General features: G+C 50.5%; 1 protein-coding gene across 4 annotated transcripts in view; it reads left to right on the plus strand.

Moving 5' to 3' along the window:
* ARHGEF10L (Rho guanine nucleotide exchange factor 10 like) overlaps nucleotides 1-16,474 on the plus strand; it is a 130,748-nt gene that overhangs the window by 101,529 nt on the left and 12,745 nt on the right. For all 4 annotated transcript variants that reach the window (XM_081202928.1, XM_081202927.1, XM_081202929.1 and 1 more), the window contains one exon: nucleotides 14,494-14,668. In XM_081202928.1, coding sequence (XP_081059054.1) covers nucleotides 14,494-14,668 — 175 coding nt within the window. The remainder of the gene's footprint in view (nucleotides 1-14,493; nucleotides 14,669-16,474) is intronic.

Consider the following 16,474-nt stretch of genomic DNA (forward strand, 5'->3'; position numbering starts at 1 on the left):
CCAAGGTTGCAGGTTCGATACCTGTATGGGACAGCTGTATATTCCGGCATTGCAGGGGGTTGGTCTAGATGACCCTCAGGGTACCTTCCAACTCTACATTTCCATGAAACCTGAGAGAGCTGCTGCCAGCCAGTGCAGGTGGACCAACAGTCTGACCCCAGCAGAAGCCTCCTATTTAAATCAGCCTTTGGTTCAGAACCATGAGGACTAGGATCCTGATTTATTTTTAGGTCCAGATCGTAATAGAGAGGGCGACCTATGCTTGTCATGTCATAGCTTCCTGGTTCAACGCCTGGCATCCCCAGGTAGGGTTGGGAGCAGCCTCCCCATCTGAAAGCTTGGAGGGCTGCTTCCCATCAGTGTAGACAATCTGAGCAAGATGGAGCAATGGTCTGATTTGGTAGAAGGCTGGCTCCTATTTAAACCAGCCCTGTATATATTCAGCACAACGAGGACTAGAAACTTACTTGATACTTTTGGAAGGGTGGGAGTTCAGTGGCGGAGCATCTGCTCTGCATGCAGAAGGTCTCCAGGTAGGGCTGAGAATCTCCCCTTATCTGAAAACCTTGTGAACCCTTCCATAGCCCTGGGGTAGCTCAGGTTGGTGGCTTTGTGACATCAGAAATGCCAGCCAATCAGTGCTATATATATATGTGAAGCAAGCCAATTAGCAAGCCTGGTTTCGTAGGATCATAGAGTTCAAAGGGACCGCAAGGGACATCTAGTCCAACCCCCTGCTCCTAGCGCAAGGCGGCATGCCTGACCAAAGCGGGGTGCCAACTAGATGATCCTCACGGTCCTGTCTAACTCTACAATTCTATGATTCTATGGAAAGTGATGAACTCTCCTTCCTGGGAGGTTTTTAAGCAGAGTTTGGATGGCCATCTATCAGGGATGCTTTAGTTGAGATTGCTACATTGCCGGGGGTTGGGATGGATGATCTTTGGGGGGATCCCTTCCCCCCAATTCTATTATTCTATTATTTTTACAATGGCTTTGTCTGGTTTTTTTTTTCATTTTTAAAAATGGCTTCATGTTGCGTTTCCACATGTCATCACACGCCGTGTTGACATCTTCTATGAGTGAGTGCTACAGAAATATATTCAATAAGTAGGACTGCCCTTTCTTGCACAGATGCACACAACCCCCTTGGCCCTAAACAGTTCGGTTTGGGGGGGGTGTGACAGATCTGTCCCTCCCCGCAAAATGACTTTCCGCCCTGCCAGTCCTCTGGGTCGGCCACCGTGTGGTGCTGTTGCAGCACGCAGCAGGGCTTTGGTTACGGGCTCAGACCGAAGCGAGTGCCCTTCCACCCAGGAGCTCGCTCCATCTCCTCCGTAGATGCCTCTCTCTCTTTGAAACAGCAGCCGCTGCAGTGGTGTGTGTGTGTGTGTGTGTGTCTGGAGGGGTCTTCTTTATCGACTCTGCAAATTTCTCGCCTGACCGCCCCTCCTCCTCCTCCTCCCCCACCTCCCTGAGTCTTTGTTCTATTATTCATGAGCTGTGTCGGCTGACCACCCCACAAGGCCAGCTGAACTATGCCAGCTTGTGACTCCGGGGGGTCCGGTGTTGTTGCATCAGGAGGAACAAGGGTGGGGTGGGGTGGTGGGCAAAGGGCCACTGCCAGGACACCAGAGCTCAGATGCTCATTTGAAACACTGTGGCAAAATTTGCCTTCTGGTTTCTTCAAAGTTTCTTCCGCCCTGGGGGTCTCTTAGGTTGGGGTGGGGGTTAGGAATATAAGAGTCAGCTGGGTCAGGTCAATGTTTCTGCCATAGCTTAGGGGGCATGTTTATATAATCATAGAGTTGGACCCCCACAGGTGGCGCTGTGGTCTAAACCACTGAGCCTCTTGGGCTTGCCAATCAGAAGGTTGGCGGTTCGAATCCCCACAATGGGGTGAGCTCCCGTTGCTCTGTCCCAGCTCCTGCCAACCTAGCAGTTCGAAAGCACACCAGTGCAAGTAGATAAATAGGTACCACTGCGGCGGAAAGGTAAACAGCGTTTCCATGCGCTCTGATTCCCATCACGGTGTCCTGTTGCGCCAGAAGCTGTTGAGTCATGCTGGCCACATGTCCCGGAAAGCTTTGATGTGCTTTCAAACTGCTAGGTTGGCAGGAGCAGGGACCGAGCAATGGGAGCTCACCCCGTCGCAGGGATTCAAACCGCCGACCTTCTGATCAGCAAGTCCTAGGCTCTGTGGTTTAACCCACAGCGCCACCCGTTTACTACACCTTAAAACAATCCAGAATAAAACATTACAGAAGAAAGTCAAATGTAAAGTTTTGTTAGTTTTTGCCCAGTTCTCCAGTCTGCTAAATTCCCCTTTGCAGATTGTCGATACCCTTCTTAAAATGGGTTGCCCAAAACCGGACAGAGGACTCCAGGTACAGACTGAGCAAGACAGAATAGAGCAGTTCTGTGACTTCCCTTGATCGGGACACTAGACTTCTGTTGACGCAGCGTGGAATAGCATTAGATCTTTTTGTTGTGCCCCTCCCCTCTCTACGAGGGGTTGTGTTTTCAGGGGTGGGGGTGCAAGTGCTCCTCTGCTAAATGGCCTTCCCGGTGCTCAGAGATGGCCTGACCTAGATTTCCCTCTGCTTGCTTCAAACTGGTTATTTCACCGGGCAATAATAGCCCAATCTCCCACGCGGAGAGGACGCCGGAGGGATCCTATTTGCTTCTCCACTGGGCTTTTTAGGAGCAAATGGCTCTTGCTCGCGATTCTCCCAAATGGCAATAACGGGACTTTCTTTTTGTAAAAATAAATTATTATATATATATTTTTGCTTTTACAAGTCCTGAAAAAGTGGCGATGCAGCAATCTTTTCTGCTGACTCAGCTCCCAAGGAGATGCCTTTGTTCTTTACGTCCATTAGGGGAGCTGCGTTTAGGGTCATGAGCAAAACTTCAGCAGGGACTTTCTTAAAGAGACAGATCACCTGAGAAGAGGCAGGGAGGGAGGAAGCACAAATTTTGGAAGGTTCAGGGCAGATAAAAGGAACTACTTTTCACAGAACAGAGTTAAACTGTGGAACTCACTTTCACAGGAGGCAATGATAAGCACCAACCTAGATGACTTTAAATTCAGGGACGAGAGGGCTATTGATGGCTCCTAGCCAGGGGATGCGGGTGGCGCTGTGGGTTGCACAACAGAGCCTAGGACTTGCTGATCAGAAGGTTGGTGGTTCGAATCCCCACGACGGGATGAGCTCCCCTTGCTGTGTCCCAGCTCCTGCCAATCTAGCAGTTCGAAAGTACGTCAAAGTGCAAGTAGATAAATAGGTACCGCTCCGGCGGGAAGGTAAACGGTGTTTCCGTGCGCTGCTCTGGTTTGCCAGAAGCGGCTTTGTCATGCTGGCCACATGACCCGGAAGCTGTACACCCTTGGCCAATAAAGCAAGATGAGCGCCGCAACCCCAGAGTCGGTCACGACTGGACCTAATGATCAGTGGTCCCTTTACCTTTACCCTTTTTACCCTTTTTACCCCCTTTACCCTTTGACCTTTACCCTTTGACCTTTACCCTTTACCCTTTGACCTTTGAGCTTTACCCTTTAAGCTTTAAGCTTTAAGCTTTAAGCTTTACCTTTACCTTTACCTTTAGCTATGCTTTGCTGGCTGGACCCAGCAGGCTCTGCTTATGTTCTCAATACAGGTATGGCTAAGATGCTGCTGGACTCCAGTTCCCATCAGCCCACAGTCCAGGGCTTACCCATTCACAACAATGGAGGCAAAATTCAATTCAGCTCGCATTTAAAGGCCCAGCCACTTAATTTTTATGCTTCAAAACCGTGCAGCGACTGAAACGCGGCCAATCTTTCAGAATTCGCACACCTCCGAATTTTGCAAACCCTGTTCCACCAGCCGAGCCTCATAATCCAGGAATGCATATATACTTTTTGCTCGGGCAAAGCGTGCCCGAAAACACATCTCTTCACAAAACCAACCTACAAAAATGTGCTATAATTAGGCAAAATTGCTTTGTAAATAATTGCCTTGGATATCAGCCAAAAACTGCATACAGGAAAAGGGAGAGAAAAGTGTCCGTTAGGAGAAATCTGTGCCAAAATCCTCATGAATATTCATGGGGATTTTAAAATTAAAGACAATTCAAACTAATGCGGAGAGGCGGTAGAGCTTGAATCGAAGGTGGAGAAGGGAGAGGTTCCCCAAGATTGGCATTTTTGCCCATGTCTGATCTAGAACCCTCCTTTTTTAACTGTGCATGGCTCTAGAACTGATAGGACAGCCAAACTGAACTACCTGAAAGGCTGTCCCATGAAGGATGGAGCAAGCTTGCTTTCCTACTGCTCCAGGGCGCAGGACCTGAACCAACAAATTCAAAGGGCCCCCCTAAACAATAGGAAGAACTTTCTGATGGACTCATAGTATCGTAGAATTTGGATGGACCCCAAGGGTCATCTAGTCCAACCCCCTGCAATGCAGGAATCTCAGCTAATAATAATAATAATAATAATAATAATAATAATTTATTATTTATACCCTGCCCATTAGGCTGGGTTTCCCCAGCCACTCTGGGCGGCTTCCAACAAGTATTAAAATACAGTGGTCTGTTAAACATTAAAAGCTTCCCTAAACAGGGCTGACTTCAGATGTCTTCTAAAAGTCTGGTAGTTGTTTTTCTCTTTGACATCTGGTGGGAGGGCGTTCCACAGGGACTTGGCTTCTCACAGTGAGGGAACCACCAGAAGGCCCTCGGCGCTAGACCTCAGTGTCCGGGCAGAATGATGGGGGTGGAGATGCTCCTTCAGGTATACCGGACCATCCAACCTCTGCTTAAAATCCTCCGAGTCCACAAACTCCCCACAGAGTTTGTCCCACTGTCAGAAAGCTCTTAACAGGCAAAGCATGGGCTTTGCATGGGCTCTACTGCTGAACTACCGCCCTTTCCTTAAAAATGAAGCAGGTTTCTAGTCCTCATCATTCTAAACAAGAGGCTGATTGTAATAGGAAACGACACAGTCAGGCTCTTTGCCCATCTAGCTCTGTTTTGCCTAAATGGACCGGCAGCATCTTTCTAGGGATGTTCACATTCTTATGCGGTGATGCCTGGGATTCAAGCTGGGTCCTTCTGCATGCAAGGCAGGTGTCCAGCCTCTCAGCTACACCTTTCCCTTAAGTCGCAGAGATATGGGAAGCTGCTTTCTACTGACTCAGTCGATCTTCCTCTACTGTCTACACTGGCTGGCAGTGTCTCTGCTGCATTCATCAGAGTATATCCCCAGTCTTACCTGGAGATGCTGTTGGGGTTGGAACCTTCTGCATGCAAGGCAGATGCACTCCTTCGCCTGTGACCCTTTCTTCTATGAAAGCATACAGTGTGTGTGTGTGTGTGTGTGTGTGTGTGTGTAGCAGGTTTCCAGTCTTCCAAGAGGCCGGAGAGTGATGCTGTCGGATGATGAAAGATCACTTCGCCTATTAGACGACTGGCTTCAGACCAAGGTGTCCATTTATTAACCAGCTTGGGATTATGGATAGTTACTTAGAGTGGCACCTTAAGGAAGGTGCTTTGTGAAAGTGAAGGTGACCGCGTGGTGGGTGGGTGCCTTTCTCTGCGATTTTATTTTATTTTTTTGCGGGGAGAGGGAAGGCCTTGATATTGCTTCTGGGCCTCAGTTGCCTGAAATGCACATGTTCCTATCCAAAATGAGAGTTCCTCTGAGCAGGTGCAGAGCGCGTTTCCCAGGTCTGGCAGGTTCGGAGGGTTGCAAGAAGTGTTCAGCAGCCCCTCCCAAGTGTCCCTATTTTCCAGGGACAGCCGCAGGCTTACAGAAGCCGTCCTGGTTTCTGATTTGATCCGGGAATGTTCCACTTTTCCTTAGGACATCCCTATTTTCATCAGAGAAATGTTGGAGGGTATGGAGCTCTGTGACACCCCCACCCCAAGCCAAGGTAACTGCACAACCTTTAGAAGACATCTGAAGGCAGCCCTGTATAGGGAATCTTTTAAATCTTTTATTATATTGTTATATATGTTGGAAGCCACACATAGCGGCTGGGGCAACCCAGTCATATGGGCAGGGTATTATTATTATTATTATTATTATTATTATTATTATTATTATTATTAAAGGTAAAGGTAAAGGGACCCCTGACCATTAGGTCCAGTCGTGGCCGACTCTGGAATTGCGGCGCTCATCTCGCTTTATTGGCCGAGGGAGCTGGCATACAGCTTCCGGGTCATGTGGCCAGCATGACTAAGCCACTTCTGGCGAACCAGAGCAGCGCATGGAAACATCGTTTACCTTCCCACCGGAGTGGTACCTATTTATCTACTTGCACTTTGATGTGCTTTCAAACTGCTAGGTTGGCAGGAGCTGGGACCGACCAATGGGAGCTCACCCCGTCGCGGGGATTCGAACTGCCGACCTTCTGATCGGCAAGTCCTAGGCACTGTGGTTTAACCCACAGTGCCACCCGCCTCCTTGTTATTATTAGACATCCCTATTTTCATTGGAGAAATGATGGAGGGTATGTGTTCAGGATGGAGGTGGAACTGTCTGACACTGAGCTAGATGGACCCAAGAGCCACAGTCGGTCAAAAGCAGTTTCCTACATCAATTCCTAGAATTGAGCAGAAGAGACGGGAATGTGTGTGGCTGCTTAATGCAGAGCATGGGTTATTGGCCCATCTAGCTGAGTATTACCTGCACAGACTGGCAGCAGCTCTCCAAGAACCGTTGGTCTGATCATTCAGGCAATTATTGTGTTCTCCCAGGCCTGTACATGTGAACAAACCTTCACATACACACTGCCGCCACCAAGCTGCTTGCTCCAGGAATCTCTGTTTTCCCCTGATTGTGGGGATGGTGGGGGGAGGATGTTGGCACCTCCTCTGCCTTGGCACCTTCCGTCAGCCGAAGTTTGATGCCTCGTCAATACTAATATGACTTTTTACGCCTCCCCTGCTGCCCGGCGGGATTTATGGGAGCGCTGCTTTTATATAGACATTTCGAGGTACATAAATGCCGCCGTTCCCGCCGTGGGTAGGGTTGTGTCAGCGTTTTCAATATAATATTCTGGGTTTTATAATGCAGGCAATAAAAGATGGTCGCACCGAGCCGGAATGCTGTGCAGCGGAGCCTCACTCCCAGGGAAGGGGGTGGCGGAATACACTGTATTTCTGTTCTAGAGAGAGGGGAGAGAGTTTGCGGGCGGTTGATTTGTGGGTGTCATCTACATCTAGTTAGAGTGGGGAAGACGGTGACTCAAACTCGCAGCCTTTAAAAGTGAAGGGGACTCCCGTCTGGGGAGAGGTCTCAGCATTTGAGGCTTTTTGGTTTAGAGAAAGGGCGGGGGAAGAGGCAACCTGATATAAAATTATGCGTCACAACCCTGAAACTCCAATGGAGCTGAATGTGGAAAGATTCAGTCCTTCTTCACACAGCGCGGAGTTAAACTATGGAACTCTCTGCCACAGGAGGCAGGGATGCCCACCAGCTTAAAGGTAAAGGGATCCCTGACCATTAGGTCCAGTCGTGGCCGACTCTGGGGTTGCAGCGCTCATCTCGCTTTACAGTGGCACCTCGGGTTAAGTACTTAATTCGTTCCCGAGGTCCGCTCTTAACCTGAAACTGTTCTTAACCGGAAGAACCACCTTAGCTAATGGGGCCTCCTGCTACCGCTGTACCGCTGGAGCACGATTTTTCTTCTCATCCTGAAGCAAAGTTCTTAACCTGAAACACCATTTCTGGGTTAGTGGAGTCTGTAACCTGAAGCGTATGTAACCTGAGGTACCACTCTATTGGTGAGGGAGCCGGCGTACAGCTTCCGGGTCCTGTGGCCAGCATGACTAAGCAGCTTCTGGCAAACCAGAGCAGCGCACGGAAATGCCGTTTACCTTCCCGCCAGAGCAGTACCCAGTGGCGTAGCGTGGGGGGTGCCAGGGGTGCCGGCCGCACCGGGCGCAACATTTGGGGGGCGCGTTTGGCCGGCCCTCCTCGAGGAAGCAGGAACCCCACTGTCCTCGGACCTCCTCCGAAGGCTGGCGGTGGGGCGGAGAGACCTCCTCCCGCCGCCAGCCTTCGGAAGGATGCTCCGAAGCCTGGCGGTGGGGCGGAGAGCAGTGGCGTAGCGTGGGGGGTGCAGGGGGTGCACGCCGCCTGCCATGCCGCCCTGGCTGCTTCAACCGCGTCCGACAGCCGGCTCGAGGCTCCTTCTGGCCGGGTCTCCCGACGGGGCGCTGCGGGCGGAGGCTTCGGCACCAAGCGCCACGCCGCCCAGGCTCGGGTCGCTGTCTGGACGCGCGCAGCCCGCCAAATGCGCCATCGGCAGCGCTCTAGTGCCTGCGCGCCAAGACCGCCCACCCGCCCCGACGGGGCCCCCCCACCCGCGCCGGAGGCCGGCAGACGCACTGGCCCCAGAGCCGCCCCCTCCCCGCGCCAGAAAGAAGCCCCCTCCCCGCGCCAGAAAGAAGCCGCGTCGGGACTAGCCGGGCCGGGGAGGGAGACCGAGAAGGCTGCGCCGCGACGCCCAAAGACGCGCGTCTTGGCGCAAAGGGGCCCGCGGCACCCAGACGCGGAAGGGACCCTCTCCCCCTGACCCGCCACTGAACTGCAATTTCCAGCTCCCTTGGCAAATCCCAGTCCCCAATCCCCAAGATGCTTTATTTGAGGCAGGGGTCCTTTAATTGCAAAAACAACACCACGGAGGGCAGTAGTCACCACGACGTTTGCCCCAGAGTAGAGCCGTCAGTATTAATGACCATGGTTAGGGGTTAGGGGGCGCAAATTACTTGCCTTGCCCCGGGTGCTGATAACCCACGCTACGCCGCTGGCAGTACCTATTTATCTACTTGCACTTTGACGTGCTTTCGAACTGCTAGGTTGGCAGGAGCAGGGATTGAGCAACGGGAGCTCACCCCGTCGCGGGGATTCGAACCACCGACCTTCTGATCGGCAAGTCCTAGGCTCTGTGGTTTAACCCACAGCGCCACCCACGTCCCTTGCCCACCAGCTTGGCTTTAAAAGGATTAGACAGATTCACGGAGGAGAGGGCCACTAGCCTCAATGGCTGTGTTCTGCCCCCCATATTCTGCTTCTGAATACCCGTTGCTGTAAACACAGATAGGAGGGGGACAGTGAAATTGTGCTCAAACCCCGCTTGCAGGTTTCCCCCTTTTGCCTGATCCAGCAGCCCGGGATCTTTGTGTGCTGTTACGTCAATTCGGCACATAAATCAAGGGTAACTTTTTGCACAGTAGCATCTTTCGGAGGTGGAAGCAGGCAGCCGGATCATTTTCTTTTAAAAAAATGTTGTTTTATGGTATGTTTTATGATACTTTTACGACTTCATGTTTTTGTACTGTAAACCGCCCTAGTCATTTTTGTATTAAAAAAACTGGTACAGAAATCGAATAAAACGGCCGATACTAAGGGTATTGCACAGGAGCCAGAGAGAAGCCAGGTATTGGGTTACTTAGAGGGGGTGGACATGCCACCCGCATTTTTCCCCATGTCATTTTTTGCTGTTTCTCAGCCTCACCTGCAAACTGGCAGGCTTCTCTGTCATCAGGGACAGTGGCAGAACATCTGCTTGGCATGCAGAAGCTTACAGATTCAGTCCCCAGTGGTGTCACATGGTAGGGCTGGGAGAGATTACCTGCTTAAAACCTGGACAGCTGCTGGCTGCTTTTAATATCCCACCTTCTCCTCCAAGATGCGGGTGGCGCTGTGGGTTAAACCATAGAGTCTAGGGCTTGCCAATCAGAAGGTCGGCGGTTCGAATCCCCGTGACGGGGTGAGCTCCAGCTGCTCGGTCCCTGCTCCTGCCAACCTAGCAGTTCAAAAGCACGTCACGTGCAAGTAGATAAATAGGTACCGCTCCAGCGGGAAGGTAAACGGCGTTTCCGTGCGCTGCTCTGGTTCGCCAGAAGCGGCTTAGTCATGCTGGCCACATGACCCGGAAGCTGTTTGTCGACTCCCTCGGCCAGTAAAGCGAGATGAGCGCCACAACCCCAGAGTCATCCGTGACTGGACTTAATGGTCAGGGATCCCTCTCCCTTTACCTATAAATGGGACTCGGGTGGTGCTGTGGGTTAAACCACAGAGCCTAGGGCTTGCCGATCAGAAGGTCGGCGGTTCGAATCCTCGCGACGGGGTGAGCTCCCATTGCTCGGTCCCTGCTCCTGAAAACTTAGCAGTTTGAAAGCACGTCAAAATGCAAGTAGATAAATAGGTACCACTCCAGCGGGAAGGTAAATGGCGTTTCTGTGCACTGCTCTGGTTTGTCAGAAGCGGCTTAGTCATGCTGGCCACATGACCTGGAAGCTGTACGCCGGCTCCCTTGGCCAATAAAGCGAGATGAGCGCAGCAACCCCAGAGTCGGCCACAACAGGACCTAACGGTCAGGGGTCCCTTTACCTTTACCTTCTCCTCCAAAGAATTCATCGTGGATGACATGCTTCTCCCCCTCCTCATTTAATCCCTGCAACAGCCCTGTGAGGTAGGTTAGGCTGAGAGGCAATGAGTGGCCCCTGAGATCACCCACTGAAAGCTTCATGGCCTAGTGGGGGGATTTGAACTCTGGTCTCTCTCAGGTCTTAGTCTGACACTCTTAACCAGTATTTCCCAAATTTGGGACTCCAGCTGTTTTTGAACTACGACTCCCATCATCCCTAGCTAATAGGACCCGTACTCAGGGAAGATGGGACCTATAGTCCGAAAACAGCTGGAGACCCACGTTTGGGAAATCCTGATCTCCATCTATATCCCTCCTATCTATCCTCCCCAATCTATGTCCAATACAAGCAACATAAAGGTAAAGGTAAAGGGACCCCTGACCATTAGGTGCAGTCATGACTGACTCTGGGGTTGAGGCGCTCATCTCGCTTTATTGGCCGAGGGAGCCGGCGTACAGCTTCCAGGTCATGTGGCCAGCATCACTAAGCTGCTTTTAGCGAACCAGAGCAGCGCACGGAAATGCCATATACCTTCCCGCCAGAGTGGTACCTATTTATCTACTTGCACTTTGACGTGCTTTCGAACTGCTAGGTTGGCAGGAGCAGGGACCGAGCAACGGGAGCTCACCCCGTCACAGGGATTCGAACCGCTGACCTTCTGATCGGCAAGTCCTAGGCTCTGTGGTTTAACTCACAGCGCCACCTGCGTCCCTATACAAGCAACATGCAAACCAATAAATCAATAAAAACCAATAACAATAATAATAAACAGTTTGCAGTTATACCCAAATTAAAGTAATCGCCAACCCCAACTAAACTAAACTATATTTCCAGTTCACCAAGTTATGCCAATGGCGTCTCTCTCATTTTCCCATGACGTGTCCTAACAACTTTCTTTCTTTCTTTCAAAGTATTTGGCCACCTGCAATTCCAAAAACAGCCCGGTGTAAAAATGTCACCTTTGTTTTATGGGCTGGATTGCAACGGCCACCACGCTTGCCTACATGGTGAATGAGGGGAAAGTTTGACGACTGCAGGCGATTGCTGCTACTGATAAGAAAGGAGGGCAGAGAAGGGTTGCGCGGTAACAAAACATCCCCGGTCGTTTTGCTGTTTGGGTGGATATGGAATTGGGGGGAAAGCATTTGCTGTATTAAAGAGATTAGGGGTTTGGGGAGCCTTTTTAGCCTGAGGGCCACATTCTATCCTGTGCAGCCATCCGGGGGCCAGAGGCAAAAGCAGAGCGACTGATAGGAGCCATATTGATGTTGGCTAGCCCTGCCTTATGACACAGGCACATATGAGTCTGCCTTACACGGAGTCCATCTATCCCATCAATGTCTGCATTGGCTGGCAGCAATGGCTTTCCGGGTTTTCAGGTGGGGGTCTTCTTCCCCAAGGCCTGCCTCAAGATGCAGTGGGTGGGGGGTGAACCTGGTTCCTTTTGTGTGGGGTGTGAAATAAGAATATTGAGGGGTCTCTTCAAGGCAGGGGTCAGCAAACTTTTTCAGCAGGGGGCCGGTCCACTGTCCCTCAGATCTTGTGGGGGGGGGCCGGACAATTGTTTTTTTGGGGGATGAACGAATTCCTATGCCCCACAAATAACCCAGAGATGCATTTTAAATAAAAGCACACATTCTACTCATGTAAAAACATGCTGATTCCCAGACCATCCGCAGGCTGGATTTAGACGGTGATTGGGCCGGATCCAGCCGCCGGGCCTTAGTTTGCCTACTCATGCTTCAAGGGGTTCAGCTTCTTAAGGAAGACTGGACCTTTGGAGAGAGCGTACCTTTTTAAGGCTCAAACCAGTCAGGAAATGAACAGAGACCAGACCAGGTTATACAAAAGCAAAGCGGCTATAAGCCTGGTCTTTATTAAAGCTGTTGCAACAGGGTGTCCCCCCCCCCCACACACACACATGCAGGAGAGAGGAGGACGACCCAGGACAAAAGTGTGCAAGCCCTTATATAGACTTTGAAATTGCCCACCCTGGAGCTCAAGACCACCCCCAGAAACACCATACCTACATCACAGAAGGGGTGTAGCCCAAGATCCCCCCCAGATACATCAGAGATGGGGAGGACTACAACAGAAATCTGAGTGCGTTGTTTTTTCTCCTGTCTGCTAGGTTACCTGCTTGGATTACCTGGGCATCCTGGCCACTCTTTAGTTACGATAACTACTCAACTCCTGAATCCAGGTCACAGGCTCACCCTATTCATATCTTAAATGTGCCCTTGAGACAGGATTTGTGAGCAAAGAGACAATGGGGAGGCTCCCATTTCCTTCGACCTTGCAGAGAAATATCTGAGGTCAATTTGGGAGGGAGAAAATGCTTTTAGGACTTTTCTGTGGGTTTCAGACATGTAGTCTATACATATTTGTATGTGCTTGCTTGGTACATTTATGAACATCTATTATATATATACAAGACCTTAAAATTCTTATAACAGAATTGTTATAAGAATTCTTATAGCGGTGGCCCTTTCCTGAAAAACAAAACAAGTTTCTAGTTCTTGCCGTTCCATGTAAAAAAGGCTGGTTGAAAAAGGGAGCTGCCCTCTGCCTGGGATTTATTGGGGTTGTCAGGTTCCTGTGCTGAGCCTCAGAAGGTTTCATAAAAGCCTGACATGTCAGAGGGGGAGAGAACAACTGGAACCTGATAGGCTGGTGAATTAAATTCTTAGGTAATTGCATCTTTGTGAGTCCCTCGCTGCAGTCGGTTTGTTCTCCTGCTTCCGTTCCACTTGCTGAATAACACCCCCCACCTTTCCCTAAAAACCCCAGAAAGGATGTGCGCAGGTGGACTTCTTGGGATCTGCAACAGTGAAAATCCATTTCCCCTTCTCTTCCCCTCCCTCCACTCTTAAGCAAAAATTGAATTCTGATAGCTCGGATGCCAGCTTCTTGCTGCTGCCATGCATTTGAAAACAAGCAATGGATTTGTGGGTGTCTCCGCTTATGGATCTCTCCATGGCAGGGCGAGCAGAAAAGAGTTGCCTGGTGCTGTGGCTTGGCGGCCGCTCAAAACAGACCGGTTACCAGAGTCCCCTGTCCATGGAGGCGCGGGTCAATTCTGTGTCCAGAGCGGCTGTCTACCAGCTCCATCTGGTACGTAGGCTGAGACCCTATCTGCCCGCAGACTGTCTCGCCAGAGTGGTACACACTCTGGTTATCTCCCCCTTGGACTACTGCAATGCGCTCTATGTGGGGCTACCTTTAAAGGTGACCCAGAAACTGCAACAAATCCAGAATGCGGCAGCTAGACAGGTGACTGGGAGCGGCTGCTGAGACCACATAACACCAGTCTTGAAAGACGTACATTGGCTCCCAGCATGTTTCCGAGCACAATTCAAAGTGTTGGTGCTGACCATTAAAAGCCCTAAATGGCTACGCCCCAGTATACCTGAAGGAGCGTCTCCACCCCCATCATTCTACCTGGAAACTGAGGTCCAGCTCCAATGGCCTTCTGGCGGTTCCCTCCCTGTGAGAAGTGAGGTTACAGGGAACCAGGCAGAGGGCCTTCTCAGTGGTGGCGCCCACCCTGTGGAACGCCCTCCCATCAGATGTCAAGGAAATAAATAACTATCTGACTTTTAGAAGACATCTGAAGGCAGCCCTGTTTAGGGAAGTTGTTAATGTTTAATGCTGTATTGTGTTTTTAACATTCTGTTGGGAGCCACCCAGGGTGGCTTGGGAAACCCAGCCAGATGGGTGGGGTATGTATAAATAAATAAATAAATAAATAAATAAATAAATATTATTATTATTATTCTCTTTTAAAGCCATTCAAGTTGGTGGCGATCATTGCCTCCTGCAGGAGGGAGTTCCGCAGTTCTGCATAGAGGTATTTCTTGGGAGGTTGTGGACTCACTTTCCTTGAAGGCTTTTAAGCAGAGGTTGGCTGGCCATCTATCAGGGAAGTGGGGTATAAATAATAAAATGATGGTGATGATTACAGTACAACAACAACCCTTTGCCCCTCTGCGAAGAGTATGACCGGTCCAGATGGGCCTGATCCAGCCACAAGGCTCTCCTGACCCTGTGTTCTTCCCTTCCTTGCAGCAAACGTTTGAGGCCCACCCAGAGGAAGAAGCAAGCGTCACCCACATGATCAAGGCGGGCAGCGGCGTGTGGATGGCCTTCTCCTGCGGCTCCTCCGTCCGGCTCTTCCACACTGAAACGCTTGAGCATCTGCAGGAGATCAACATCGCCACACGGACCACTTTTGCCCTGCCAGGTAGGCATGGGACCACCAACAGGGACAATAGCTCTGGATATTCCTGGCCTGACAGCCAAAATTGGCACCACTGTGAGACCATGCATGTCTGGGAGGGACAACTAAGTTTTACTCATTGAAATTACCAGAGGATCCCCATGAATTTCAGTGGGTTCCTTCCTTCCTTCCTTCCTTCCTTCCTTCCTTCCTTCCTTCCTTCCTTCCTTCCTTCGGCGATCACTCATAGCTGAGCATGATTGTCTTCCATAAACATGGTTTTAACAGTGAGTCCGTAAGTGACCGTTGAGGCCAGTTCTGGATCCACATGTCCTTCCACAGTGGGGACGAAGGTTTACAGGTGGGAGTTGATCGTGGTGAGGGTTTGCGAAGTGTGCCTTCCTCTTAGCATGTTTCTCCCTTTTGTCCTGTGTTTGAGCATCTTCAAAGCCCATGACACCTTCGGTAAAAGCTGTTCTCCAATTGCAGGCCAGTGTTTCCCAGTTGTTGGTGTTTATACTACAGTGGTAAAGGTAAAGGTACCCCTGCCCATACGGGCCAGTCGTGTCCGACTCTAGGGTTGTGCGCCCATCTCACTTAAGAGGCCGGGGGGCAGCGCTGTCCCGAGACACTTCCGGGTCACGTGGCCAGTGTGACGAAGCTGCTCTGGCGAGCCAGCACCAGCACAGCACACGGAAATGCCGTTTACCTTCCCGCTATAAAGCAGTACCTATTTATCTGCTTGCACTTGGAGGTGCTTTCGAACTGCTAGGTGGGCAGGACCTGGGACCGAAAGACGGGAGCTCACCCCACCGTGGGGATTCGAACCGCCGACCATACGATTGGCAAGTCCTAGGCACTGAGGTTTTACCCACAGCGCCACCCGCGTCCCTACTACAGTGGTACCTCGGGTTAATTCATTCCGGAGGTCTGTTCTTAACCTGAAACTGTTCTTAACCTGAAGCACCACTTTAGCTAATGGGGCCTCCTGCTGCTGCCGCACCGCCGGAGCACGATTTCTTTTCTCATCCTGAAGCAAAGTTCTTAACCTGAAACACTATTTCTGGGTTAGCAGAGTCTGTAACCTGAAGCGTATGTAACCTGAAGCGTATGTAACCTGAAGCGTATGTAACTCGAGGTACCACTGTACATTTTTTAAGGTTTGCGTTGAGAGAGGGTCTTTAAACCCCTTTTGTTGACCACCGGCATTATGCTTTCCATTTTTAAGTTTGGAATAGAGCAGTTGCTTTGGAGGATGATAATCAGGCATCTGCACAACATGACCAGTCCAACGAAGCTGATGTTGAAGAGTTTACACTGAGTAGGACCAGCATTAGAGATAACCCAGAGAAGCCTTCTCCTGGCTGTTATAGGATCACTGAGTTGTAGAGTTGGAAGGCACCCAGAGTCATCTAGCTTAACCTCCTGTGAGGACTCCTACCTTGCAAGGGAGTCCGTTCCACTGGCAAATGGCTCTTACCGTCATCAAGTTAGTTGGAATCTCCTTTCTTGAAATTTGAATCTGTTGGTTCACGTCCTACCCCCTGGAGCAGCAGAAAAGAAGCTTGCTCTGTCTTCCGTGATATTTTGTTGTTGTTTAGTCAGATAACATCTAGAGTGCTGTGTCCAGTTCTGGGCACCACAATTGAAGGAGGATGTTGACAAGATGGAATGTGTGCAGAGGAGGGTGACTAAGATGATCAAGTGTCTGGAAACCAAGCCATATGAGGAGCAGTTGAAGGAGCTGGGTATGTTTAGGCTGGAAAAGGGGAGACTGAGAGGAGATATGGTTGATGTTATTGTTTAGTCGTTTAGTCGTGTCCGACTCTT

This window comes from Podarcis bocagei, assembly GCF_964188305.1.
Source record: "Podarcis bocagei genome assembly, chromosome: 7".
NCBI classification, from domain to species: domain Eukaryota; kingdom Metazoa; phylum Chordata; class Lepidosauria; order Squamata; family Lacertidae; genus Podarcis; species Podarcis bocagei.